General features: G+C 38.8%; 1 protein-coding gene across 2 annotated transcripts in view; it reads left to right on the forward strand.

Moving 5' to 3' along the window:
• Window positions 1-26,370, forward strand: part of TMEM108 (transmembrane protein 108) — a 336,184-nt gene that overhangs the window by 176,569 nt on the left and 133,245 nt on the right. Inside the window, exon 3 of one of the 2 annotated variants that reach the window (XM_050779626.1) lies at window positions 9,826-9,911. In XM_050779626.1, the coding sequence (XP_050635583.1) occupies window positions 9,872-9,911 (40 nt within the window). In that variant the 5' untranslated portion in view covers window positions 9,826-9,871. The remainder of the gene's footprint in view (window positions 1-9,825; window positions 9,912-26,370) is intronic. The other variant, XM_050779625.1, reaches the window with a different exon arrangement.

The raw sequence follows: 26,370 nt of genomic DNA on the forward strand, positions 1-26,370 counted from the left end.
TTCTCTAATGGGAGACTTTTAATTACTGATTCAATTTCCTTACTTGTTACTGGTCTGTTCAGAATTTCTATTTCTTCATGATTTGCTCTTAGTAGGTTGTGCGTCTCTAGAAGTTTATTCATTTATTCTAGCTTATTCCATTTGTTGTCATATAATTGTCCATGGTAGTCTGTTATGATCTTTTGTATTTCCGCAGTATTCATTGTAATGTCTTTTCTTTCATGTCAAACTTTGAGTATTCTCTTTTTTTCTTAGTCTAGCTAAAAGTTTATTGATTACCACCTCTCAGTTTCACTGATCTTTTCTATTGTTTATATTGTCTCTCTGTCATTTATTTACGCTTTGGCCTTTATTATTTCCTTCCTTCTAACTTTGGGCTTTGTTTGTTCTTTTATTTCTATTTTGTTGATGTATGATGTTAGTTTGTTTATTTGAAATCTGCTTTTTTGATGTAGGCTTTTATTGCTATAAATTTTCGTCTTAGAACTGCTTTTGTTTTGCATCCTTTAAGCTTTGGTGTATTATGTGCTCGTTTTCATTTGTCTCAAGATAATTTTTATTCTTCCATTTAATTCATTGTTTGGTTGCTCAGGGGCATGCTGTTTAATTTCCAGTGTTTGTGAATTTTCTGAAATTCCTCCTGTTATTGACTTTTAGCATTATACCATTGTGGCTGGAAAATACATTTCATATGATTTAGATCTCCTTAAACTTAAGACTTGTGTTATGTGTAGTCTGTCCTGGAAAATGTTTTATGTATGCTCGAGAAGAATCTGTATTCTGCTGCTCTTAGGTGGAATGTTCTATATATGTCTGTCCCATTTGCTCTAAAATGTAGTTTAAGTCAATATTTCTTTCTTAGTCTTCTGTCTGGATAATCTGTCCGTGATTGAAAGTGGAGCCTTGAAGTCCCCTGCTATTATTAAGAGTCTATCTATCCTTTCAGATCTATTAATATTTTTTATATATGTAGGTGCTCCAATGTTGCATGCATATGTATTTATAGTTGTTATATCCTCTTGATGAATTGAAGCTTTCATCCTTATATAATGATGAGTTTTGGTTTTTTTTTTTTTAACAGTGTTTGACTAAAAGTCTTTTTTATCCAATAAAAATATAGTTACCCTGCTCTCTTTTTATTTCTGTTTGCATGGATTATTTTTCCATCCCTTCACTTTCATTTTGTATGTGTCCTTAAAGGTGAAATGAGTCTCTTATAGGCAGTATATAGTTGAGTCTTTTTTTTTTTTTTAATTACTCATTCAGTCATTTTTTTAAAGAGATGAAGTCTCACTGTGTTGACAAGGTTGGAGTGCAGCAGCATGATCATAGCTCATTGTAGTCTCAAACTCCTGGGCTCAAGTGATCCTCCTGCCTCAGCCTCCTGACTAGCTAGGACTATAGGCGTGCACCACCACGCCCAGCTTATGTTTCTTGATTTGATAATGTAATCCATTTATAATCAAGATAATTATTGATAAGTAAGGACTTTTGAGAAGGAAAGAAGTTTATTCATTTCTTCTAGGTTACTCCACTTTTGAATTAAAAAATTATTCAAATAAATACATTTGAAAAAATTTGTTTATTTTCCTTTACTCTCATACTACTCAACACTTCTGACACCAAATGTGTGAGGGTATTTCCTTATTTTTTTTTTACTTTTTTTTACTTTTGTGGGTCTACTATAGTGTTTTGCTTTGTGACCACCATGAGGCTTACATAAAGCAACTTATAAAAGCCTTTTTTCAAGCTGATAACAACTTAACTTTGATTGCAAAAAAAACCTCTGCAATTTTACTCCACTTCTCTATATTTTATATTTTTGATGTTACAGTTTACATCTTTTATATTGTGTATCCTTTAACAAATTACCATAGCTCTTGTTATTTTAATAGTTTTATATTTTAACCTCCATACTAAAGATAAAGGTGATTTACCTGCCACCATTATAATATTAGAGTATTCTGAATTTGACTATCCACTTATTTTTACCAGTAAGTTTTATGCTTTCATATGTTTTCTTGTATTAATTAGTGTTCTGTTCTTTTAGCTCAGAGAACTCCCTTTAGCACTTCTTGTAAGACACGCCTGGTGGTGATGAACTCCTTCAGCTTTTATTTGCCTGGAAAAGTCTTTATATCTTCTTTATTTCAGAAAGACAGCTTTGCTGGTTTCAGGGTTTTTTTTGGCAATTTTTTTTTTCTTCAGCACTTTGAATATATCATCCCACTCTCTCTTCACCTAGAAGGTTTCTGCTGAGAAACTGCAGCCTTAGGAGCTCCCATTTTATGTTATTTGCTTCTTTTCTCTTGCTGCTTTCAGGACCCTCTCTTTGTCTTTCATTTTTAACAGTTCAATTATAATATATCATCTGTGTTGTTTCAATTGACTCTTATTGGAGGCCTTTGACCTTCCTGTACCTGGATATTTATATCTTTTCCTGATTTGAAAACTTTTCTATTATTTATTTTTAAACTTTTGTTCCTTTGTCTTTTTCTTAAACCTCCTATAATTCCTTTTTATTATTTTTTTCTCCTCTGACCACATATTTTCAAATAACTTGTCTTCAAGTTCACAAATTTTTCTTCTGCTTGACCATTTCTGTTGTTGATGGCTTCTATTGCATTTTTCATTTCTTTCATTGTATTATATTTTTCATTTACAGAATTGTCTACTTTGTTGTCTTGTTTTTAAATAATTTCAATTTCTATTACATTTCTCATTTTGGTCTTTTTATTTTTTATTTTTATATTATACTTTAAGTTCTAGGGTACATGTACACAACGTGCAGGTTTGTTACATATGTATACATGTGCCATGTTGGTGCGCTGTACCCATTAACTCGTCATTTACATTAGGTATATCTCCTAATGCTATCCCTCCCCCCAGTCACACCCCATGACAGGCCCTGGTGTGTGATGTTCCCCTTCCTGTGTCCAAGTGTTTTCATTGTTCAGTTCCCACCTATGAGTGAGAACATGCAGTGTTTGGTTTTCTGTTCTTGAGATAGTTTGCTGAGAATGATGGTTTCCAGCTGCATCCATGTCCCTACAAAGGACAAGAACTCATCCTTTTTTTGTGGCTGCATAGTATTCCATGGTGTATATGTGCCACATTTTCTTAATTCAGTCTGTTATTGATGGACATTTGGGTTGGTTCCAAGTCTTTGCTATTGTGAATAGTGCCACAATAAACATATGTGTGCATGTGTCTTTATAGCAATATGATTTATAATCCTTTGGGTATATACCCAGTGATGGGATGGCTGGTCAAATGGTATTTCTAGTTCTAGATCCTTGAGGAATCGCCACATTGCCTTCCACAATGGTTGAACTAGTTTACAGTCCCAGCAACAGTGTAAAAGTGTTCCTATTTCTCCACATCCTCTCCAGCACCTGTTGTTTCCTAACTTTTTAATGATTGCCATTCTAACTGGTGTGAGATGGTATCTCATTATGGTTTTGATTTGCATTTCTCTGATGGCCAGTGATGATGAGCATTTTTTCATGTCTGTTGGCTGCATAAATGTCTTCTTTTGAGAAGTGTCTGTTCATATCCTTTGCCCACTTTTTGATGGGGTTGTTTTTTTCTTGTAAATTTGTTTGAGTTCTTTGTAGATTCTGGATATATTATTCTCCTGATTTCTTTGAATTGTTTCTCTGCAGTTAGCTTCTTTCATACAATTATTTGTACTTTTTTTTTTCTCACTTTGTCACCCAGGCTGGAGCATGATTATGGCTCACTACAGCTTCAACTTCCCAGACTCAAGCAATCCTTCTACCTCAGCCTCTCAAGTAGCTGAGACCATAGGCACACATCACCATGCCCAGCTAATTTTTAAATTTTTTTTTGTAGAAATGGGTTCTTGCCTTGTTGCCCAGGCTGGTTATACAATTATTTAAATCTTTGTTAGACAGTTTATAAGTCTCCATTTCTTTGGGGTTGGTCACTGGTGCTTAATTTTGTTCTTTGGTAGTGTCATGTTTCTTTGATTGTTCTTCATCCTTGTTGCCATGTGTCAGTGTCTGTGCATTTGAAGAAATAGGGACTTATTTCAGTATTTGCAGACTTGCTTTGTTTGGGAAAGCCCTTTACCAGTCAACCTGTCCAGAGATTCTGAGCAGGTCATCTGGTATGGTCCATGAGCAGGTGTGCTGTTGGAGTCCTCGGGCAGCCTGGCTTCATGTCTGGGTCAGCAGGTGGTCAGCCTGGTGCCTGAGTGTATGGAATTGAACCTGGAGCCTAAAACTACTGTAGTAGGCCTGTTATTGGGTCTGTAGGCATGGGCCTGGGGCATGGGTTGCAAGGGTGGGTTGTTTTTCCTTTATGCAATCCTTTTAGATGTAACTCTGTACTTTTTTAGGATTTCATCCCCCAAATTAGTTATCATCCTCCTGAATTATTCCCTGAGGGACCAGGCAGATGTGATTAATATTTTATACTATATGGTTAAAAGAGGCTTTTGATGGAATCTAATTGTGGCTTGCCATCTATCCAAAGCAGCACAATTGACCCAAGAGACTCAGCTGAGAAACCATCATTAGAATAGTAAGTTAGTTCAGTTAGGTCACAAAATGAATGTCAGTCATTTTTATGTAGAGGCAATTAGGAAATATAATGGAAACAAATTCTATCACTGTGAAAAAATACACATAAAATGTCTAAAAGCTATAAAACTTGACAGGACTGTAGAACTTAAATGAAAGAAAAACACTGAAACTCTAAAAGAGGACCTAATTAAGATTAATTTTTAATAAATAGCCAAATGGTGCTTCTAGTTGGGATAACCCTGTGTAACTCAGTTGATCCCAAATCTCCCAGATTTATAGACTCAGTTGTTTTTGATAACTGAATAAGGTGAACCTGTTCCATGTATTATGGGAAGTCTGTCACTTTTTCAAAACTCTTTAAGAATTTCCAGAGACTATTGAAGGACTTATGATCCCCTTGATCAATATATTCAACCACAACTGTTTCTCTGTTCTCTTGTTATTGATCATTTATTTATTCATTCATCCATTATTTATTTACTATTATTACTAAGCATCCATTTATTGAATGCTTACCACATTCTAAACGCTCCACATATACCCACTAACCATTGTTGTGGCTCCTAGGGCTGCTGCCTCTGACTGCTCCTGGGTCACCCTTGACTTGGGACAATCTCTTCTCTTTTATTGCCCCTGTCAAGCATCACTAATACAAGGCTGTTTTGTGTCAGACTTTTACTGAAGTTTTGACAATACTAGTGGTGGATGAGCATTGTGGAGAAGGAATACAGATGGAGCATATTGATATGGTTTGGCTGTGTTCCCACCCAAATCTCATCTTAAATTGTAGCTCCCATAATTCCCACGTGTTATGGGAGGGGAGAGTCAGTGGAAGATAATTGAATCATGGGGGTGGTTTTCCCCGTAATTTTCTCATGGTAGTGAGTAAGTGTCATGAGATCCTATGGTTTTATAAGGGGAAATCCCTTTTGCTTGGCTCTTTTCTCTCTTGCCTGCTGCCATGTAAGATGTGCTTTTTGCCTTCTACCATGATTGTGACTCCTCCCCAGCCATGTGGAGCTGTGAGTCCATTAAACCTCTTTTTCTTTATAAATTACCCAGTCTTGGGTATGTCTTTATCAGCAGCATGAAAACAGACTAATACATATATAGTGTATATGTGCATAAAACAAGACGCAATGAAAAATTAAGTATTAGACATCTTAACATTCATGGGCATCTCCTGTGGAGAATTTCTCACTTTATCCTTCATCCTTAGGTCCCACCTGCTACCATCTTTTGGAGTTGCCTCTTCTTGTCTCAATATTTCTTGTGTATCATCTCCTCAGCCTCTCTAATTTCTATACCCTTTAACTCTTTTTTCCTAGCCATAGCCTCTGGAAACTCAAACCTCCTGATTTTTTTTTTTTTTTTTTTTTTTTTTTTTTTTGAGACAGAGTTCTGCTCTGTCGCCTAGGCTGGGATGCAATGGCACGATCTCGGCTCACTGCAGTCTCCGCTTCCTGGGGTCAAGCGATTCTCCTGCCTCAGCCCCGTGAGTAGGTGGGACTACAGGCACCTGCCACCACGCCCGGCTAATTTTTTGTATTTTTAGTAGAGATGGGGTTTCACTGTGTTAGCCAGGATGGTCTCAATCTCCTGACCTTGTGATCCACCTGCCTCGGCCTCCCAAAGTGCTGGGATTACAGGCGTGAGCCACTGCGCCCAGCCCCCAATTAATTTTTGTATAATGTAGAGCACTTAATCTATCTCTTTCTTTTCCTTCCTCATACAAATCATACTGGTGGTGGGGGACGAATTTGCCTAACCAAAAAAGTCATTGAGCTGTTGTGCCCCATGCCCCCCAAAAAGAGCACTTCCCAGCCCCAGAAAGGAATTCTTCTGATTTCCAGAGCAATAAGTTTTGGAATACTTAAGTTCTTCCTCACCCCAGCTGGATTTTGATGAGATACCAAGTCAGTCTCTCCCAAATTAATAAAGCAAATAGAAGATAATTCTGACTATAATCCTAGTGTACCTTTTCTGGATTTTAATAAAGTGATCTTAAAGTTAATTTTGGAGTGAGGTAAAAAAACAAGCTCAAGTAACAAAAAAATATTTTTTAAAAGAGTAATAATAGAGAACTCAATGTACCAGTGGTTTAATTTGAACACTTATTGTTCTAGTTGAAGAATGAGCAAACAGAAAAATGTAAAACTTAATACAAAGTCCAGAAACAGATTGTTGATGAAAAAACCAAACTCCATAAAATATTTGAAGAGATTTCTTCTGAGCCAAATGTGAGGACCATGACCTGCAACAGCCTCTGGAGGTCTTGAGAACAGGTGCCCAAGGTGGTTGGGTTACAATCTGGTTTTATAAGTTTTATAAGACATCCAGTACATTGAGGTATACATTGTTTCAGTCTAGAAAGGTGGGACAACTCAAAGCAAGGGCTTAAAGATCATAGGTGGATTCAAAGATTTTCTGGTTGGCAGTTGGCTGAAGGAGTTATTAATATTATTTGAAGACTTGGAATCAATAGAAAGGAGGGTCTGGGTTAAGCTAATGGGTAGTAGAAACCAAGGTTCTCATTATGCACATAAAATGACTGCCCTTAGAAGTAATATATGGCTAATGTTTTCTATTCAGACATTTAAAAGGTGCTAGACTCTCAGCTAATCTCTCCAGGATCAGAAAAAGACCTGGAAAGGCAAGGGGATTCTCTACAGTGTGTAAATTTTCCTCCACAAGAGATAGCTCTGCAGGACCATTTAAAATATATCAAAGAAATATGTTTTTGGATAAAATACTTTGATATTTTTCAGGGCCTGCTATCTGTCTTGTGATGCTAAAGTAGAGTCAGGTTGGATTTTGGTATCTTGTTACTACAAACAATCTGTTCGGTGAGTTCTAAGATCACTGTTTTAATGTTAATGCTGGTCAGTTTTGCCTCAAATCCAAAGGGAAGAAAGTATAATGAGGCATGTCTGACCCCCACTTCCCATCATGGCCTGAGCTAGTTTTTCAGGTTTCTTTGGAATTTCCTTGACTGAGAGGAGGGAGCCATTCAGTCAGTTGGGGTGCTTAGAATTTTATTTTTGGTTGATAATATCTAACAATACAAAAGCATTTAGAATGTAATAAATGAAATAAAAATTACTGGAAGTGTGTTAGTTTGTTTTCACGCTACTAATAAAGACATACCCGAGACTGGGCAATTTAGAAAAGAAAGAGGTTTAATGGACTTACAGTTCCACATGGCTGGGGAGGCCTCACAATCATGGTGGGAGTCAAGGGAGGAGCAAGTCACATCTTACGTGGATGGCGGCAGGCAGAGAGAGAGAGCTTGTACAGGGAATCTCCCATTTTTAAAACCATCAGCTCTTGTGAGACTTATTCACCATCACGAGAACAGCATGGGAATGACCCACCCCTATGATTCAATTACCTGCCGCCAGGTCACTCCCACAATACATGAGAATTCAAGATGAGGTTTGGGTAGGGACATGGCCAAACCATATCAGGAAGAAAATATGGGCAAGTATTTATATAATCTTGGACTAAGGAAGGCCTTTCTAACCATGGTAGAATGTCTGTGAGGTAGGTAGAATTCTTATTAAAAACACACTTGAAAACCTAGAATGTTATATAACATTGATGAGCCTTAAAAACATTATGCTGAGGCCAGGCGCAGTGGCTCACGCCTGTAATCCCAGCACTTTGGGAGGCTGAGACAGGCAGATCATGAGGTCAGGAGATCAAGACCATCCTGGCCAACATGGTGAAACCCTGTCTCTACTAAAAATTTAAAAATTAGCTGGGTGTGGTGGCGCGTGCCTGTAATCCCAGTTACTCAGGAGGCTGAGGCATGAGAATCGCTTGAACCCAGGAGGTGGAGGTTGCAGTGAGCTGAGATCGCACCACTGCACTCCAGCCTGGCAACAGAGTGAGACTCCATCTCAAAAAACACCGTAAAATAAAATAAAAACATTATGCTGAGTGGAAGAGCCAGACACATATGATTCTGTTTATATAAAATGTCCAGAATGGCCAAATCCATAGAGACAATAGATTAGTGGTTGCCAAAGGAGGGGAAAATGGGGAGTGACTTACAGCAAACATGGTGATTTCATTTCTGAGTGATGAAAACATTCCGGAATTAGGTAGTGGTGATGGTTGGACAACTTTTGAATATATTCCCAATCACTGAATTGTATACCTTAAAGGCTGAATTTTATATATGAGTTATATCTCAATTAAAAAATTTAAAGATAGGTAGTTCTACTTGGGATGTCATGAGAAAACAAAAAACCTGGCATGCTAGTAGAGAATTGTTAAATAATATACATTTTAAAAATTTTATATACAAATGGCCAATAAACATAAAAAGCAAATTAAAACATTGAGACCAAATATTTGCCTACTGGCAGAGATGAAATTGTTAATTTCTTTCTTGGGTAGAGTGTAGTCTAATGGTTGTTCTAATATGCTGGTATTGATGAGGAGGAATTTGGTAATATATTTATTTCAAAAAGCCTTAATTTATGTCCTTCCATAATGCGTTTCAGTTTCTAGGAATTTATCTTAAAGAAACACAGTTTGCCATGTAAAATAAAATTGTAAAGTAATAGTAACAACACAAAGATATTTCTGCTGCTAGGGAGAAAAATTAAATTAAAAATTAAATATAAAATCAAACAGACCAATAGAAGTGCACATTCAAAAGGCTAAAGAGATACACTCTAAAATGTGGGTGCTAATCACCTCTTATTCGTGGGATTATGGATAATATATATTTTCTTGTTTATTTTTATCTGTATTTTCTGTTTACTTTTTCTAAATAGTCCATACCAGAAGTATCCTTGAAATCAGAAAATAATAGAAAAATTATTTAAAAATAATACAGTTTCAAGTGTGGCAAAGCTTTCTAGCTTGTTTTTTGTTTGTTTTATTTGGGTGTTTGCTTGTTTTGTGAGCGCCTTAGCAGAAATGAGATGAGAAAAGAAATTTTTTGTTTCTCGTGTGATTACAGAGATTCATGAGAGATTCATGAAAAAAAGTCTTCAATTCTGAACCCAGATTCTTACTAGCTGCCCCATGAGCTTTCTTCAGTGGGGTGTATAGTTTCAGGGTTCGACCAGTTGATTAGTTGGTAATTTTATAACATACACCATTGTAAATTAAACTGTTTGTGGTGTACTTATCCCAAGATTTTTTCTCTTCGAAATTGGGTAAGTTAGGATTTACAACCAAGATCCTATTGAGTGGAGGACACTCTGATTTTTAAATTATGTTCCTCAGATGTAACAATTTTCTTCTCCCCATTTCCTAGACAGAATCATGAATAAACTGGAGAATAAGCAGGACCAGATGATACCATGAAGAGAAGTTTACAGGCCCTCTATTGCCAGCTGTTAAGTAAGTTGACACTGCATTTCTTCTTTCTTAAAATATACCAATGTCATTATTTGCTGGATGCTCAGAACTTACTTTTTGGATGAAGACCAGGGTTGGATCAGTGAAAGAGGACAGTAAAGTTTCACTCTGCTTCATCTAGATGAAGTATCAAGCATTAATTCATTCTAAGATCTCTGTTTTAATGTTAATGCTTGTCAGTTTTTCCTGAATTCCAAAGGGAAGTTTTAATATCCATTATAGTTGTAACTTGGACATCAGTTATAACTTAAACTCCATTATAATAATTCTAAATTGATGTGTTAAGCATAGTTAATCTGGGAATGAGTGTCCAAAAACATTATTGCCTTTGGTTTAGTGTTCTTCCAGGATGACCTGCTATAGATTCCTCATGAAGAGGAAATGGTGTGTTGTGTTTTCTGTTTTTTAACACATAGAACTTGTTGCCATACAGCCTTTGGCTTAAAGTGTTATGCATAGTTATACATGGTTCTCAAATAAGAAGTGGTGAAAATATGACTTCTTGGTTTTATGGTGGAATAAAGAGTGTTCAATTATGACTTTCTGCACATCACTCATGTGTTTTGTGTATACTGCCACAAAGCACCAATTGCCATGTAGTGATTGTACTTTCTTTGGGATTAGAATTGCTATGAATGAATGTAAAAGCCAAAACCAATTGGTGGGTTTGATGTTCCAGTTAACCCACTTAAGACAATAGGCATTACCCACTCCAGGTCAAACCAAAGCCAGTGAGTTGGAAAATTGTGAGTTAGTTGTTTATCTTGTTCTTGCTAAGGTAAATGAAGTACCTATCTTTCCTAGGCTGAGTGGCTCCTTGTTAACTTTTGTTGAGAGAATAAAAGGAAAAGATATTGAGATGCAAATCACCAGTAGTCAGCCCTTAGAATTTAGTAATTCAGCTTATGTTGTACCCCCAGTGCAAAGCACTTTATCTACAGACAGCATTCTGGCCGGGTGTTTTAATTGACTCATTTCTTCTGCTGAATTCTAATCCCTAAAACACATATCACGTCAGCCTGTTTCAGCCTGGTGGAAAGTCGCCAAGAGTTATAGGGACTTTCTCATGTTCCTTTTCCATGTGTTCTATGGGACTGTCAGTTTGTTGCTTTTTTAAAAAATGATAAGCTTGTTTGCTAAAGAATAGGCTTTAAAGATTGAAGAAGCAATGTCATCAAGGAATGATTAACTCTGCCTTGATGAGAGAGTAGACATATGAAGGATAAATAGGATTTTACAAACACATATGCACACATACCCCTCAGAGAAGGGGAAGAAGGCTTTGTAGCCAGAAAAATGGGAAATAAAGAACAACAGAGTAGATTTTGGAACAGCAAAATGTTTGCTGAGTTCACCCATGCCGACTCTATGCCCCAAAGTTTGCGTAACATTTTAGGGTCGTATGTTATTTGAAAGGCATCAGTAAATTACCCTGCAGTCCAGAGAGATAAGACTTATCCTATGATGAGGTCCATCCTCCTATACTGAGCAACTCTGAATGCTGAAGGGGGTTCAAACATCATCTGGCTAACTATAGAAAACAACTGTGTCTTCACACCTTGCTGTTTGCAAAGCTTGCTGGGAAATGCAGACAGTCCAGAATATGTAGTTTCCTGCTGGTTAGGAGGGTAGACAGTGGCCCTCACTAAACCACCCTGATTACTGACATGCATATACACACAATAGATCGTATTTGTCACTGGTCAGCCAGTTATTAAGTTATGTGTATGTTAACATTGTCCACAAGTAAAATGTTTTTAAGACATTTAGTCTGTGTCTAAAATAGACTTGAGAACTAGCATCAACACACAATATGTTATTTTATATAACTCATATATTTTATATAACTCATGATAAAAATATATGAAAATATATTTTTAATTTGGATTAAAAAATCATGATTGAGTATTCTGGTTTTTCATTGTTACATAACAAACTAGTCTAAAACCTTGTGGCTTAAAGCAATAACAGTTATTTATTTCGCTCATAAGTCTGTAATTTGAGCAGGACTTAGCAGAACCTATGCCTCCACTGCAGAGTGTTTGGGACCTAGGCTGGAATGACTCCAACGGCCGAGGGCTCCCTGAGGCCTTCTCACATGGACAGTTTGGGCTCCCCCACAACATGGTGGCTTCAGAGTCATCAGATTTCTTATATGGCAGCTACCAGTATGAGACTTGGGCAAGGCTTAGAAGACTTATTATGAATTAGCCTTGGAAGTCCCAGAATAATACTCATGCCACATTGTACTATCTGAGGAAGTAAGACCAACAGTAACTCAGGGGAAGAGGAATTAGGCTTCACTTTTCAAAGAAAAGAGGAGTAACAGTTCGTAGCAGTTATCTTTAGTCTATTACAGAGAATATCTATTTGTTTAAAAAAACAAAAACACTTACTAGTGGACATTAGCCAATTCATAAGTCATTAATATAGAAGCTATACCCTACTGAGTGTCTACTGTGTTCACAAGGATTTGCTGACAGTTTACCTAAATCTCCTCAATTATTCCAGAGGAAAATGCTTCAAGATGAAGAAGCGTTACAGATGGATAAGCAAGGACTGGCCCAGGGTGCCCAGTGAGTTCAGTTCACAGCCATATCTCTCTGACCCCTGCATATGTGCCCTTTTCTTTCTGCCCTGATGCCCTACCACACACAGGAAAAACCAGCAATGTGGTCCCTCTGCTGCCCTTATAGCTAAGATAGGGACAGTTCAAGCCCACAAGCAGTGAAGTTTGCATCTTGCGAGTGATATTAGATGAGTGCTGGGGTTTGGATATTTGATCCCTCCAAGTCTAATGTTGAAATTTTATCCCGTTTTGGAGGTGGGGATAAATGAGAGGTGTTTGGGTCATGGAGGTGGATCTCTCATTAATAGATTAGTGCCCTCTCCAGGAGAAGGGAAGTGAGCAAGTTCTAGCTCTTTTGTTACCTTGAGAGATGCCCCAAGAACTGGTTGTTTAAAAGAATCTGGCACCTCCCTCTACCTTGCATCCACTCTCTCACCATGTGATCTCTGCACATGCTGGCTCCCCTTTACCTTCCACCACCAGTGGAAGCAGCTTAAGGCCCTCATGAGATGCAGATGCTGGTGCCGTGCTTCTTGTTTAGCCTGCAGAACCGTGAGCCAAATCAACATCTTTTCTTTATGAATTACAGAGCCTCAGGTATTTCTTTATAGCAACGCTAAACAGACTAAGACAGTAAGACCAAAATAAAAAGATGCTCTTTAGATCACTGAATCATAATTGATAGTCATTGAGGCTTGCATGTGCCCAGTTGGGGCTAAGGAATGCAGTCTTTGGCAGCCAATGCTATTGAGGTTTTAATGGTTTACTTTTGTTACAACTGACTATCTCTGCCTTTGTTTTTATTACCTGAGCTCTACTCCACAATGCAGTACTGAGTGTTTCATCCCACTGGCTTTAGCCCTTTCAGAAGGTTTAACACATTTTATATGATATATTGGAACAGCGGAAAGCTTGAGTATGAGGGTGGTGATAAGAGTCTTTATGGTTATAAAAAACCAGATACTCTCATTCATTTTTCTTTCCAAGACCTAAGTAATCAATTAGGTGTTAAAGCTCATGCTAAGAATGCCTGGGTTTTTGAGACAGCAGACAGGTTCAAATCCTAGTTTTACCACTTTCTAGGTGACTTACCTTAGGTAAGTTACTTAAGCCTCAGTGAGCTCTAGATGTAAAATGGGATGTGATCACTCACTACCTGAGATGGTATTGAGTGAGATGACATACCATATAGAAGTCCTACATAAATGCCAGCTTTCTTACTGCCTTCCTGCCTGGAAAACATAAGGATAACCTAACCAGGACCTCTACTGTAACTAACATTTGTGTGGAACCTTCTGGTTCGCAAAGCATTTTCCCATAATTTGGTCCTCACAACAACCTTATAAGGCAAGTGGGGCATTATTATTGACCATATTCTACAGAGAAAGGAATTGACATGATCAAGGCTGCTTTTGCCAAGCGACATCACAATTTTTTGAAAAAGTTTTTAATAATGGAAGGTAAAGAGCATCATCACAACCCCTTAAGACCATGCCACTGCTGAGGAGGGTCTGAATCTGAGTCTTGATTTAGCAGATGTGTGTTTGCTTGGGTACTGTGTACTGGAAAATTGTTGTGCTACTTTGTTAAGAAGACTAAGGCAATTATTATTTTATGACAATATGATGTTTTTACATATAAATGTCTATTCAAATCAGAGTGGTTTAAATATGTAAAATTAAGCAGTGATTATGTTTTGTAACTTCAGTGTTTGCTATACATCCAGACATTTGAATTTCTTAAATCATGCTCTGTATTGTTACTCTAGTACACCCTGCTCGCTCGTTCATGCACGCTTTGCATCTACTGGTCTGTGTCAAATCACTCAAAGTAATTTTTGTTCAACTTAGAGAACTGTCTGTAGGTCCCTATATTAGGAAAAGGAGGGGAAAAAGGAAAAAAAAGAACTGCTAGTGTGGATTTGGACCCTTACCCTATAGAATTTGAAGGAAAATACACCCCCTTTTCTGCCATCTTTACCTGGGGCATGGAGATCATGTCTCAGTCTCAGATTAGAATTATATATATGTATACACACAAACACACACACAAATCCATATTTCCTGTCTGTGGATTTTTCTGGGCCTAATGAGAAGCTACTTGGTAGTTCATTTCCACTTGAAACCTATTTTCTGATGGGATGATCTTCTTCTCATGTGATCTCAGGAACTGAGCAGAACCCTTGAAAACACTTTAAAGTGAGAGAACTCTCTTTGGTGCCTTTTCAGCTCTAACCATTCCTTCTTGCCTACCAGCTACCCAGTGACTATTCTTTCTTCCAGTTACTTCTTAAACTAGAAGTATCCACATACTTATATCTTCTTCAAGAGATTGACATTTCCCTCTCTTTTTCTTCTTCCATGCTTATTTTTGTCCCATATTAGACACAAAGCCCCCAACATGCTACCTTCTCATCTCAGATGTCCTCCTGTGGTCTGTGATCTGAAGTTCTCATGTATTCCATTAAGATGGAAAGCAATTTGACTAAACTAAGTAATACCAAGATGTGCTTACTGGTTAAGGAGAGTTAAGGAACTCCCTCTCCTTAGCTCTAAAGATGTGTTTTGAAAAGACTTGGTATTGTTTTAAACAGCATTGAGTACACTAATTTAAAGAGGTAAGCTTCCCAGGATCTGCATATTTGTCTGTATCTCCCAGAGTCATGGGTCAGGAATCTGCATGTTTCCCTTGCTGGCTCATTATTATTTCTTCTATTTCTTCTTCTTCTTCTTCTTCTTCTTCTTCTTCTTCTTCTTCTTCTTCTTCTTCTTCTTCCTTCTTCCTTCTTCCTTCTTCCTTCTTCCTTCTTCCTTCTTCCTTCTTCCTTCTTCCTCCTTCTCCTCCTCCTCCTCCTTCTCCTCCTCCTCCTCCTCCTCTTCTTCCTCCTCCTCTTCTTCCTTCTCCTCCTCCTCCTCCTCTTCCTCTTCTTCTGCTGCTGCTGCTGCTGCTTCTCTCTTTTTTTTTTTCATCCAGCTTACACCAGGAATGATCTTCTTATGCTGTATCTACACCTTTTGTATCATCACCATCCAACCAGATTTTGCAACCCCAAATACATGAAGCCATCCTTGACTTGCCTCCCACCCTACCCTGGATGCATTTGTATACTAGCGATACTAGCTCCTGTTGAACTTAACACATGACTCCATTCATGTCTCTGCATCCCCATTGTCTCAGCTTTAGAGAACAGCTTCCTATGTTCTTTCCTGGACCATTTTAATAGTCCTCTGCTTATTGTCCTATTCTCAGGTCTTCTCCTTCTAATTCCTCTTCACATTACTGCCAAATTAGCTGCTTGTCATCTGATCATCTTTCCATGGCTTTGCATTACCAAAAGCAGCAGTTCTCATAATGTGGTCCAAGAATCCCTGGGGACCGCTGAGGCCTTTACAGGAAGTCTGTGAGGCCCTTCTTTTTCCAACTATACATATTTATAAAGCCAGATTTTTTTCCATATACTGTACTTCAACCAAAATAACATATCGCAACAGATTGAGTGCAGAAGCTGATAAGAGAACCAGCTGTCTTTCATAAGCCAGACACTAAAGAGATTTACAAAATTGTAAAACAATGCCATCCTTCTAATTTTTTGTGTTAGAAAATGTTTTTTCATTAAAAATGCTATTTGTTAAAAGTAATGAGTTTGTTATGAGTTAATAATTTTTGTTTTACAGCTTTAACTTTTAATATAGTAAATATCAATAGATATAACCCATATTTTGAAAAGCTCTTTGGGGAGTCCTCAATAGATTTTAAGAGTATGAAGGGGTCATGAGACCAAAATGTTTGAGAACCTCTGACCTAAAGGATAAATCCTAAATTCCTTAGGTTAGTGTCAGAGTCATTAATAGTCTGGTCCCAGACTACCTTTCCAGCCTCATCTCTTATCCCTTCTCCCTTTTATATCCTCCTCCCTCACTCACACACATACACCACACAATTCTACCCAATAGACAACCGCAGTGTGCTCCAGCCATCATAACACATACTCTGTCCACCACAAAATATGTAGCTCTGATTATACCTGTGTTTTTTTTCTTTTCATCTAGCTTCTTAGGCGTGGGAATTCTATTTCATCATCTGTTCCTTTGTTTCCAGTCTAATCGGGAGCTTGATTCATAATGGGAGTCATAAATGTTTGATTTAATTAGCATAATTCATCAAATCTAAGATGCTATTAGTTGTAAGATCCACTGTTATTTTATGAACCACTAAAAAAGACAAAATGTTGCTTAAACAATCACACACTATCAATTACACCTCACAATATGGAAACACATGTATAGATAAAATACAGAATTATTAAGTTGGATTGTGGCTAACTGAGAAATGTACTTTCTGAGCCTCTGCGACTAAATTCTCCTTTAGCATCAGGTCTCAGCAAACCCATCTGTAGTTCTAGCTCTCACCCTAGGTGGGCCTCATGGAACAAAAGCATTTCCCTTCAGAAACTAGAGAGAGATTCAAGGAGCTGGGCCATCTCTAGCTGAAGTTGGCTCATGTATTTTGTCTTCATGGCTTGTTTCTCCTCATAAATGAGAGGAAATTTTTCCTACAATTAAGGAAGGAAAGTTTATATGAATTATAAATGACATAGTATTTAGGTCCAAACAAATTTTGACTCCAGAAATATATGACCTTTTAGATGTTACAGGCAATCATACAGATATTGCCATTCTGTATACATAAGAGTCATTTCCCTAGTCTGAGGAGATAAATGGAACTTCACCATTCTTTATGAGGTCTTCATTTCCTCCTCCACCTTTCCCAGTGAAGTTATCTTCCCTTGTGTTTTACACTGCTTGGTCACAACCTTCATGGACAGTGATTAAGACTGCTTGAGTTCAAGTCCTGGCATACCACAAATTATTTTCGTCCTTTTCCGTCCAAAACATACCACTGCTAAATAGCTGCTGGGCTTTGTGTCCTCCACCCCTTACAAATTCATCATTCCTGAGCTGTCGAAGACTCATTGCTCTTGAGGAAATAAAACAGCATGGTTCATTTAGTGGCATAGACCAGTTCATCAGCCTACAGTTCCCTTGTGCTACCAGCAGTGGCTGCAGTAACAGTAATGACACTTCTGGTCATCAGTTGGCCTCATGGATATTGGAGGGCATCCACTTCATTGACACTAAAATTCAGTATTTTAGACTAGATTAGTTTGATTGGCTTTGATCAGTGTTTCCCAAATCTGACTGTACACTAGAATCACCTGGGGAACTTTTTAACAAATCCCCTTTCCCAGACCCCATCCCAGAGCAATTAAATCAGAATCTTTGGGCATGGGACTGGGGCATCCAGTGATTTTGATGGGCAACCAGGGCTGGAATCACTGGCTATGATCTCTGGTTCTTAAACTTTAGTGCACAACAGAATCACCTTAAGGGCTTATTTAAACACTGACCACTGGGCCCACCCCCAGAGTTTCTCATTCAGTAGATCTGGGGTTGGGCCAAGAATTACATGTCTAAGTCTCTAGTAATGCTGAAGCTTTGGTCCAGAACTTTGAGAATCACTGTTGTAGACTTATGAAGGGCTACCCAGGAGCAGGAGACGCTTTTAGCTTCCCTACCTCACTTGGGCTACATGATGGAGAAATTAGTTCTGGAATAAAACCAGAATCAGTTAGGAAGGAGAATGGAGGGAAGGTGTCAGGGAAGCAACTAGCAGAATTCCGTTAAAACTTGAAGTTTCATATTATTCTTCAGGATGTACTGGAAGTTAGTTTTTACTCTGTTTTAAGAATGAGAAGGGCACAAGGAATGGGCTGGCTAGGGTTATAAAGCAAAAGGGAAACACCTTTTGAGTAACTGTTGGTCTTGACTGTTTATTGCAGCTGTCTGATTTTAGAACTTGATTTTGTAAGACTATTTTTTTCTTATGCTGTGTAATTCTTTTGCAAATCAAAAATTAGAGGCTGTTTTTTGGGGAGCTTGATTGTGAAAAGATTTCCAAATGTTCTCTAGGGAGAATAGATCTCTTTACTTCTGAAGAGTAAGTCATTCACATAGAAAATTTGAGGAAGTGACTCTTTCCAAGGTGATATTAACCCAGGAAGTTTAGGCATACCAGGTCCTTAAAAGTGTCATGTTGATTTAATACTTTTTATGGTTTAGGTTGTGATTTTACATTTGCACAAGTCAACAATTCTTTTCTGCAGATAAAACAAAACTTTAATAAGACATTCTCATTTTAAACAATGCCAATGGGGACTAAGAATAAATATTTTAAAGAAATTCAATTTTATGAATTTGAGTACATTCCATTACACTGTTGGCAGAAGAATGTAGGTGAGGGAAGTTATGCTCATACTTAGTAGAGCTGTTGACTTATGTAAATTCAAATGTTAACCCTTAATGAGTAAATCCAATTTTCTATAGGAAAGTATTTTTGCTAAAATATATGGTGGGAGAAAGCATAGAATTTCAAGCTCTCATGTTGTCTTTTACTAGTTATATGACTGCACAGAGTGCTTCAGCTCCCAGAGCTCCCTCATTGTCCTCAAGTACAATGCACAGATGACCAGTATAATGTCTACCTTGAGAATTGTTGCAAGAGTTAAATGGGTAGGGTATAAAAACATTTCATGTGTTGAAAATGCCTTTCAAACATGGGTTGTTGCTGTATTACTATCCTTAAATAACATTACTTTTGTTGTAATATTGTAAGCAAATCTTATTTTTGTTTGGCAAATCTTATTTAAAAAAGAAAGAAATGTGAAAGGTAGTCTTTATGTCCTCACCCAGATTTGAATTCAGTAGAATGCTCATTAATACACATAAACCTCATGAATTGGGGCTATTTTTAACAAACAGAGAACTGTCTTCTTTGTTAAAATCTGATATAATTCTGGGAGATTCTTCTGAAGGAGGAAAATTCAAACAGAATTTTTTAAATGAAAACAGGAGTTTTTTTCCCCCAGCAATTTCATATTGTCTTTGTAATAAATCTCTGAAACATTTTTGAAACATTTAATCATTGCCTTTATATATGTGATGGACACTGGAGATTCTTCAAGCTAAACCCCAAAAGCCCCCCAAACCTAAGATACATTGCCTTTGCAACATCTTCTTTCTTATCTCCCTAGCTCCCTCTCCCAGCTTGTGTCATCCATTTCCCTTCCCTTCCTTTGGGTCATTTGCATCACCAAGCTTTCTCATGTCTTTGCTCCTCCCCTCAGAAGTTTTCCAGCCTTTCTCCTCAAGGGAATCAATTATCTGCTGCAAGCGTCCTAGTAGCTCCTTGAAGATGAATCATTTGCCTTTGTTCTGACTGTACCAGGATATCACTCAGCTGTGAGCTGTGGGCAACCTCATTGCTCATTTCCTCCAGAGCATCTTCATCAGTTTCCCTGTCTGTAAAATGGGTGTTTGTATTAGTTTCCTGTGGCTTGCTTTTTGTTTTTTTTTTAGACAGAATTTTGCTCTTTTTGTCCAGGCTGGAGTGCAATGGCACGATCTTGACTCACTGCAATCTCTGTCTCCCAGGTTCAAGTAATTCTGCCTCAGCCTCCCAAGTAGCTGGGATTACAGGCACACGCCACCACGCCCGGCTAATTTTGTATTTTTAGTAGAGATGGAGTTTTACCATGTTGGCCAGGCTGGTCTCAAACTCCTGACCTTCAGTAATTCACCTGCCACAGCATCTCAAAGTGCTGGGATTACAGGCGTGAGCCACTGCCCCCGGCCTCCTGTGGCTTCTATAACAAATTACCACAAACTTTGTGGCTTAAAATAGCAGAATTTTTTTTCACAGTTCTGGAGGCCAAAAGTCCAAAATCAGGGTGTGTGTGTGGCAGCAGGGAGGGAGGGGGGCACACTCTCTCTGAAGGCTCTAAGGCTCCAATCTCTGCCTCCGTTTTACATGGCCTTCTCCTATTTTCCATGTATCTCTCCTCTGTCATTGGATTTAAGGCACACTTGGATAATCTATCATAAGCTCATCCCAAGATGCTTAATTATATCTGCAAAGACCATTTTTCCCAGTAAGATTACATTCAGAGGTTTCAGGGTTAAGATGTGGATATGTCCTTATTCAACCCACCATTCAATCATCTACACTGTGATATTGCTATTCTTCATAGAATTATTAATATAAGTATATGGCACACTTAGCATAGTGCTGAGTTCAGAAAAGGTGCTCAGTAAGTAGAGGGTACAGGCCAAGAAGTAAGTAGAAGGTGAGGAGATGGAACCATGAGTTTATAAAGTGAGAAGTTTAACTATAAAGTGAGAGCAAGAGAAGGCTGCTCTCTCTTGTTTTTTGGAGAAGTTTAACTATAAAGTGAGAGCAAGAGAAGGTTGCAACTGGCAGGTATATAGAGAGCAGAGTGTTTTAAAAACCAATGTGCTGAGCTGGTCTAAAACTCCCAGGGAGGGTGTGCGGGGACTAAGTGCTATAGGCATGTGAGCTTCAGATAAGGTAAGATGCACACTGATGGGCAGGAACTGCTCTACACATGATTCTCATGCTCACATGTTGCACTGGTTCACAGGGTCTCTTTCCTGCCCTTGCCAACCAGTGCTAGTGCTAGATGCATGACTGTGCTGTGTTTGATGAGAAGAGGCAAGAATGAGAATCCCCTGTCCTGTGATCAGTGAGTCAAATTAACACTGAGTGTAAATGCTTTGAGAGAACAGTGTAAGATGTTAACAGTGTTACTGTTAACAGTAACATCTTACACTGTTCTCTCAAAGTCACACAACTATTTCTCCACAGAACAGAGCCCAGGCTCTGTGCTGGCAGCTTGAGGTCAGCTAATTATACAGTAGCTCAGGAGAGAGCCCTAGAACCCTCTGAGATGGAAAAAAAAAATGCAGCAGTTTGCTTTGAAATTCCTTGGTTAGATGAAGAAATTACAATGTGCCCACTTTACCCAAAAGGCAGAGAAACAAGGGTCCTAGAATCACCCAGGGAAGCAATATTGTACCCCAAGTACCTGGTCATGCCTGGGCATCCCTGGAAGCAGTGGAAGATGAATGAGATGGAAGGGTTGGAAGCTCTAGAGTGGGCCACTTGAGAAGGGATGGTAATTGATTCCAGTTGCTGGCCTGGGGATCACTATGAGGTGGGGACAGCCCCTGAGCCTGAGAGAGTGCTGTTTAAAAGCAAGCGAGAGTGGCTGGGCAGCTTGCTTGTATAAACATATGGGGTCACATCTAACCAGTTCTCACTATGACATAGGAGAATCCCTGAAGGAGGAAAAGGAGGCTCAGACAAATATAGTTACATTCTTTAATTGATGTTATTGTTATTTTGACCTGCAGTTAAGTGTAAAATAATTGAGCTAAAAAATAAAATATAATTATCGTTTAAATAACCTAGCTATAGATATTTCATAAGGAAAAATGTCCCATATTTCACACTAAAATTGGTCTGATTGGGGAAATATTCATGTCTTTTTTTTTTTTTTTTTTTTTTTTTGGCGGAGGCAGGGGAACGGAGTGTCGCTCTGTTGCCCAGGCTGGAGTGCAGTGGTGCAATCTTGGCTCACTGCAAGCTCCACCTCCCGGGTTCATGCCATTCTCCTGCCTCAGCCTCCCGAGTAACTGGGACTACAGGCACCCGCCACCACACCCGGCTAATTATTTGTATTTTTTTTAGTAGAGACGGGGTTTCACTGTATTAGCCAGGATGGTCTCGATCTCCTGACCTCATGATCTGCCTGCCTCGGCCTCCCAAAGTGATTACAGGCATGAGGCACTGTGCCTAGCCTCATGTCTTTTTTCAAATGAGTGTCGTAAGTTGGGTGGTCCCTAGAAGCAGACCTCGAACCCTGAGACCAAGAGTCCTGTGGAGTGACTTATTAGGAAGATTTCTCAGGAATAACTGATAGGGGAAAAGGATAGTGGGCCTGAAAAGGGAAGAAAGCCCAGCAAGGATGAGTATCAAGCAAAACTCCACAGAGACTGACTTTGTTGCAGTCTGTCTTGAGAGTTCTGGTGAGATGATAGGTCACACCTTGGACTTGTCCTCATCAGGTGACAGAGTATTATAATCCCAGACCTCTCAGTCATTGGTTAAGGGCACTAAAGATGTACCAAGCTCTGCTTAAATATTTTAAATTAGTGACCTACATGTAAACATGTTTAATTCATTTAATATACACAAAGCATTTTAAACAGTGCTATAAATGTTGGGCCGATGTTATTCCTACCATCATCATCATTTGCTCCCCTATTCCTCCCATCTCTCTGAACATAAAGTAAAACCTCATCTCCCTTCTATTGCTAGGACCTTGTTCCTTGTTCTCATATATCATGTTACAAATACAACTTATTGCATCTTCCTCCTCACCTCTATGAACCCCTGTCCTAAGTCTCATTCTCTGAGAACCAGTATGGAGGTTTCCCGTAAGAGCTGGAGATGGCTGGTGAAGGGCTGATGATTAAAGATTTGTCAATATGCCCCGGGGTTGGAGATGTAATTGAAATTCCCCCTGGATATAGTCCCGTGGGCCTTTCTTTTGCATTATTAAATCATAATGATAAATGAATATGAACAGGTATTTTATTCTTCCCCTGGAGGTGTGGCTTTTATAGATATGGTCTCCTTGATACTATTTTGCCACAGATGAAACTTTTGGCAGAATCATTGCTAGCCTAACAATCCAAATTTCCCAAAGTTCAAGGGATACTTTGAAAACAGAAAGTTCTGAAAACTAGAAAATATCGACTTGCATGGAAATTGTAGTCTAATTATAAAGGAGGGCAGTCTCTGTGCAGGACATCTGACTGTATTTGTGAGGAAGATGGTCCAGATTTTGGAGGAAAACATTCTTGTGTATACAACAGGGAATTGAGAAGTTTACCCTTTGATGCTGTATGAGAGTGGGTTGGCTAGATGTCATGTAAGTTTCATTTTCTTAAAGAAGAGGGAGAGGAAGAGAAAGGTAGGCATCAGATAAGCAGTTGCTAATCTTTAAAGGGTCAGAGTGTTTCTGTTTGTTTCCTTTTTCTTTAATTTTCTAAGACAGGACTTTTATTCCTTAGAATATATAGAAGAGTCACGAAAGTCTATGCTCTCAGAGCTGAAAGATCCTTTAGTAATTGCCACTGTGTTTAGCACATGAGGAAATGGAGGCCATCCTGAGTGGAGAAGTGACTTACCCAGGATCCAAGCCTAGCTGATGTGAGGGAAGAGGCTTAAGCATGAGTCCAGATTCTCAGTGCAGTGCGCATGCTAGGATGTCCTCTCCTACATCCCTCTGCACAGCAGTACTCCAGTCACACTGATGTTCTTTTCCTTCTTCAAGCACTTCAACTTATTTGCAAAGGCCTTTGACCAGTTGTTTGTCCCAGCCTGGCATGGGTGGCTCCCTGCTGTTCAGGGAGGCCCCAGGACCTCCCCACAGCAGTTCCCCTCACCACTCAGCATAAATACTTCACCCAGTCTCTCCATTACTTTTCCCTAGTTTAAGTTCTGCACAGCACTTGGAATTATACAATTTTTTTTTTTTTGGTTCTTTGTTTATTGCCTACAGTCAGTTAAGAGCCCACATGCTGTATTCTTAGCCTAGAACAATGCCTGGCACATGGAAGACCATGGAAGAACATGGCATTAAAGTGGCATGAACTGGACAGAGGAACAGTGAGCAGGTTTCTCGAGTGGTCCATATTGTTGGGTGAGACTTCATTAGAGAGAATGAGAATTATGGTCTAGGTTGGCCCAGTTCAATGGACATAGAACACAAGGCACATATGTAATTTCAAATCTTCTAGTAGCCACAATAGAAAAAGTGAAAAGAAATAGGCAAAAGTAATTTAAATAATATTTTTATTTAAACCAATATATTCAAAACATTATTTCAACATATAATCAATTAAAAAAATCTAGTGAGATATTTTGCTTTCTTTTTTTTTCAGATCAGGTCCTTTAAATCTCCTATGTAATGTGCATTTACAGCACATCTGCAATTTAGACACTGCATTTTTTTCATAAATAGCTGGCATTTAGATTTCCTAAAACTGACAATTGGAAAAGTAGATTTACATACTTAAAATGTTTCTAGTGACTGAATTAGCTATCACCTTTTAAATTTAGTTAAAAATAAATTTTTAAAATTCAGTTCCTCAGTCACACTTGCAACATGTCAAGTTCTCAGTGCCACATGTGGTCAGTGACTGCACATGTCCATATCAGTTGCACCGAACTATTAGTTTTGAAGTTCCTTAACCCTTCCTGTCCCGTATCAGCTCTGTGGAAACAGTCTGGCATGTGGGACCCATTGAGTTAGAACACCCAGGCAGGCCTTATGCCAGGAGTACATGACTGCGCCTTGAGCCCAGCAGTTTTTTGGCCATTGTGTTAAGAGAGAGGAGTTGGTGAATCCTTTTAATACCTTGAAAGTTGAATTGTTTTGTTCTGATTTGTCCTAGAAAAGAGCAAAGTTAGGGGATTCTCACGGCGTCCGCAGAGCATGTAGTCCAAAATGCAGTGCACAGGTGCAGACCTCTCGGAGGCACAGATCAGGGCTTAAAAAACACAGAGAGAATCACATAAAGCAGAGGACCTGACTCCACAACAACCCTTCCCAGGCGGCCACAGCTGAGTAAGCCATATCTCATGCATTCACCCCACTGAGGAACCGAGAGTTTATCTGTACAGGAAGATTTGCTATCTCAGATCCTCTGCAAGGCCCTGAACTGAGGAGCAGCACACTTCACAAGAGTGTTTTGAGGTCCTCATCCCTTACAGAGACCTCTGCATGCCACCTCATCCTAGATATTATGTCAGCAGATTCTACCAGCAACTCCAAAGGAAATTGTTTCACGGTGTATACATCTCTTGGGAGAAGAACAAGGATTGTTATATCCTGAAACATCAGATGTCACAGGTTTCTGTCATGGCTCTAAGTTAATTACCAAGTGACAGTTCCTCTCTGCTATGGACATTAGCAGACCAACTCCAATTAAGATGTCCAGGGCTCAGATGCCCAGATAGCCAGGGTGCCTAACAAGTAAGCAGAAGGTGAAGTTTCTCATGGGGAAAACTGTCTCAAATAAAACCTTGAATCACAATAATTCGCAGGTAGTGCTATTTTCCAAAAGAACAAACTGTCAAGAATGGTATCCTTCGAAGACAGCCCTCCTTTAAATCCCTCTCTGCTTAGTCCATCGTTGTTTTTTACTTTATAACATCGTTGAAGAAAAGTTTATATCAAGAATAATAGTCAGCCTGCCTTTTGCTTGTTGTTCACTTGTGCTTCCATTATTAGCATTGCCTTCAATCCAGTGTTTATTTCAGACATCTTTTTCTACCTGCCTATGTTTTAGGAGCTAACATTTCAAAGTAAATAACAGAATAAGCAAATCCCCTCAGTTTACTTGGATACAAGTGAACTGCAAGGCTCCCTAGTGTCCTGAGTGTTAGGGAAATAGGATAGACCCCACTCCTGAGCCTTCCCAGATGGGGAGCTTCCCCTCTTCCATTAAGATGCCACCTGTCTCAGAGGCCAAACAAAAAATTTTGAAATCACTGAAAGGACTCTTTGCAATCTGTATTTATATTCACTGTTATTCATAATAAACCTTGTCCTTAAAAAATAAAATAAAAAATAAATAAATCCCTCTCTGCAACCCCGGGGTGGCACCAGATCATTTGGTACCCTTCTGTTTTCATGATCTTTCAACACACTTTTATAAAGAATCTACTGCGTGCTAGGTATTATGCTAAGCACTGGGAATGAAAAGACACGAACCCTGCCCTCCAAGAGCTCCCAGGCCAGTGGAGAAAAAGGCGTCACGCAGAAAACTGTGGTACAAATTTGGTCTCTTTTATCAGATAGCACACCTGCTAGGGTATGGCTCTGTGAAAAACTCTAGGGATGCAGAGAGATATAAAACGTAATTTCTTCTCTCCAAAAGCTTA

This window comes from Macaca thibetana, chromosome 2 (genome assembly GCF_024542745.1).
Source record: "Macaca thibetana thibetana isolate TM-01 chromosome 2, ASM2454274v1, whole genome shotgun sequence".
NCBI classification, from domain to species: domain Eukaryota; kingdom Metazoa; phylum Chordata; class Mammalia; order Primates; family Cercopithecidae; genus Macaca; species Macaca thibetana.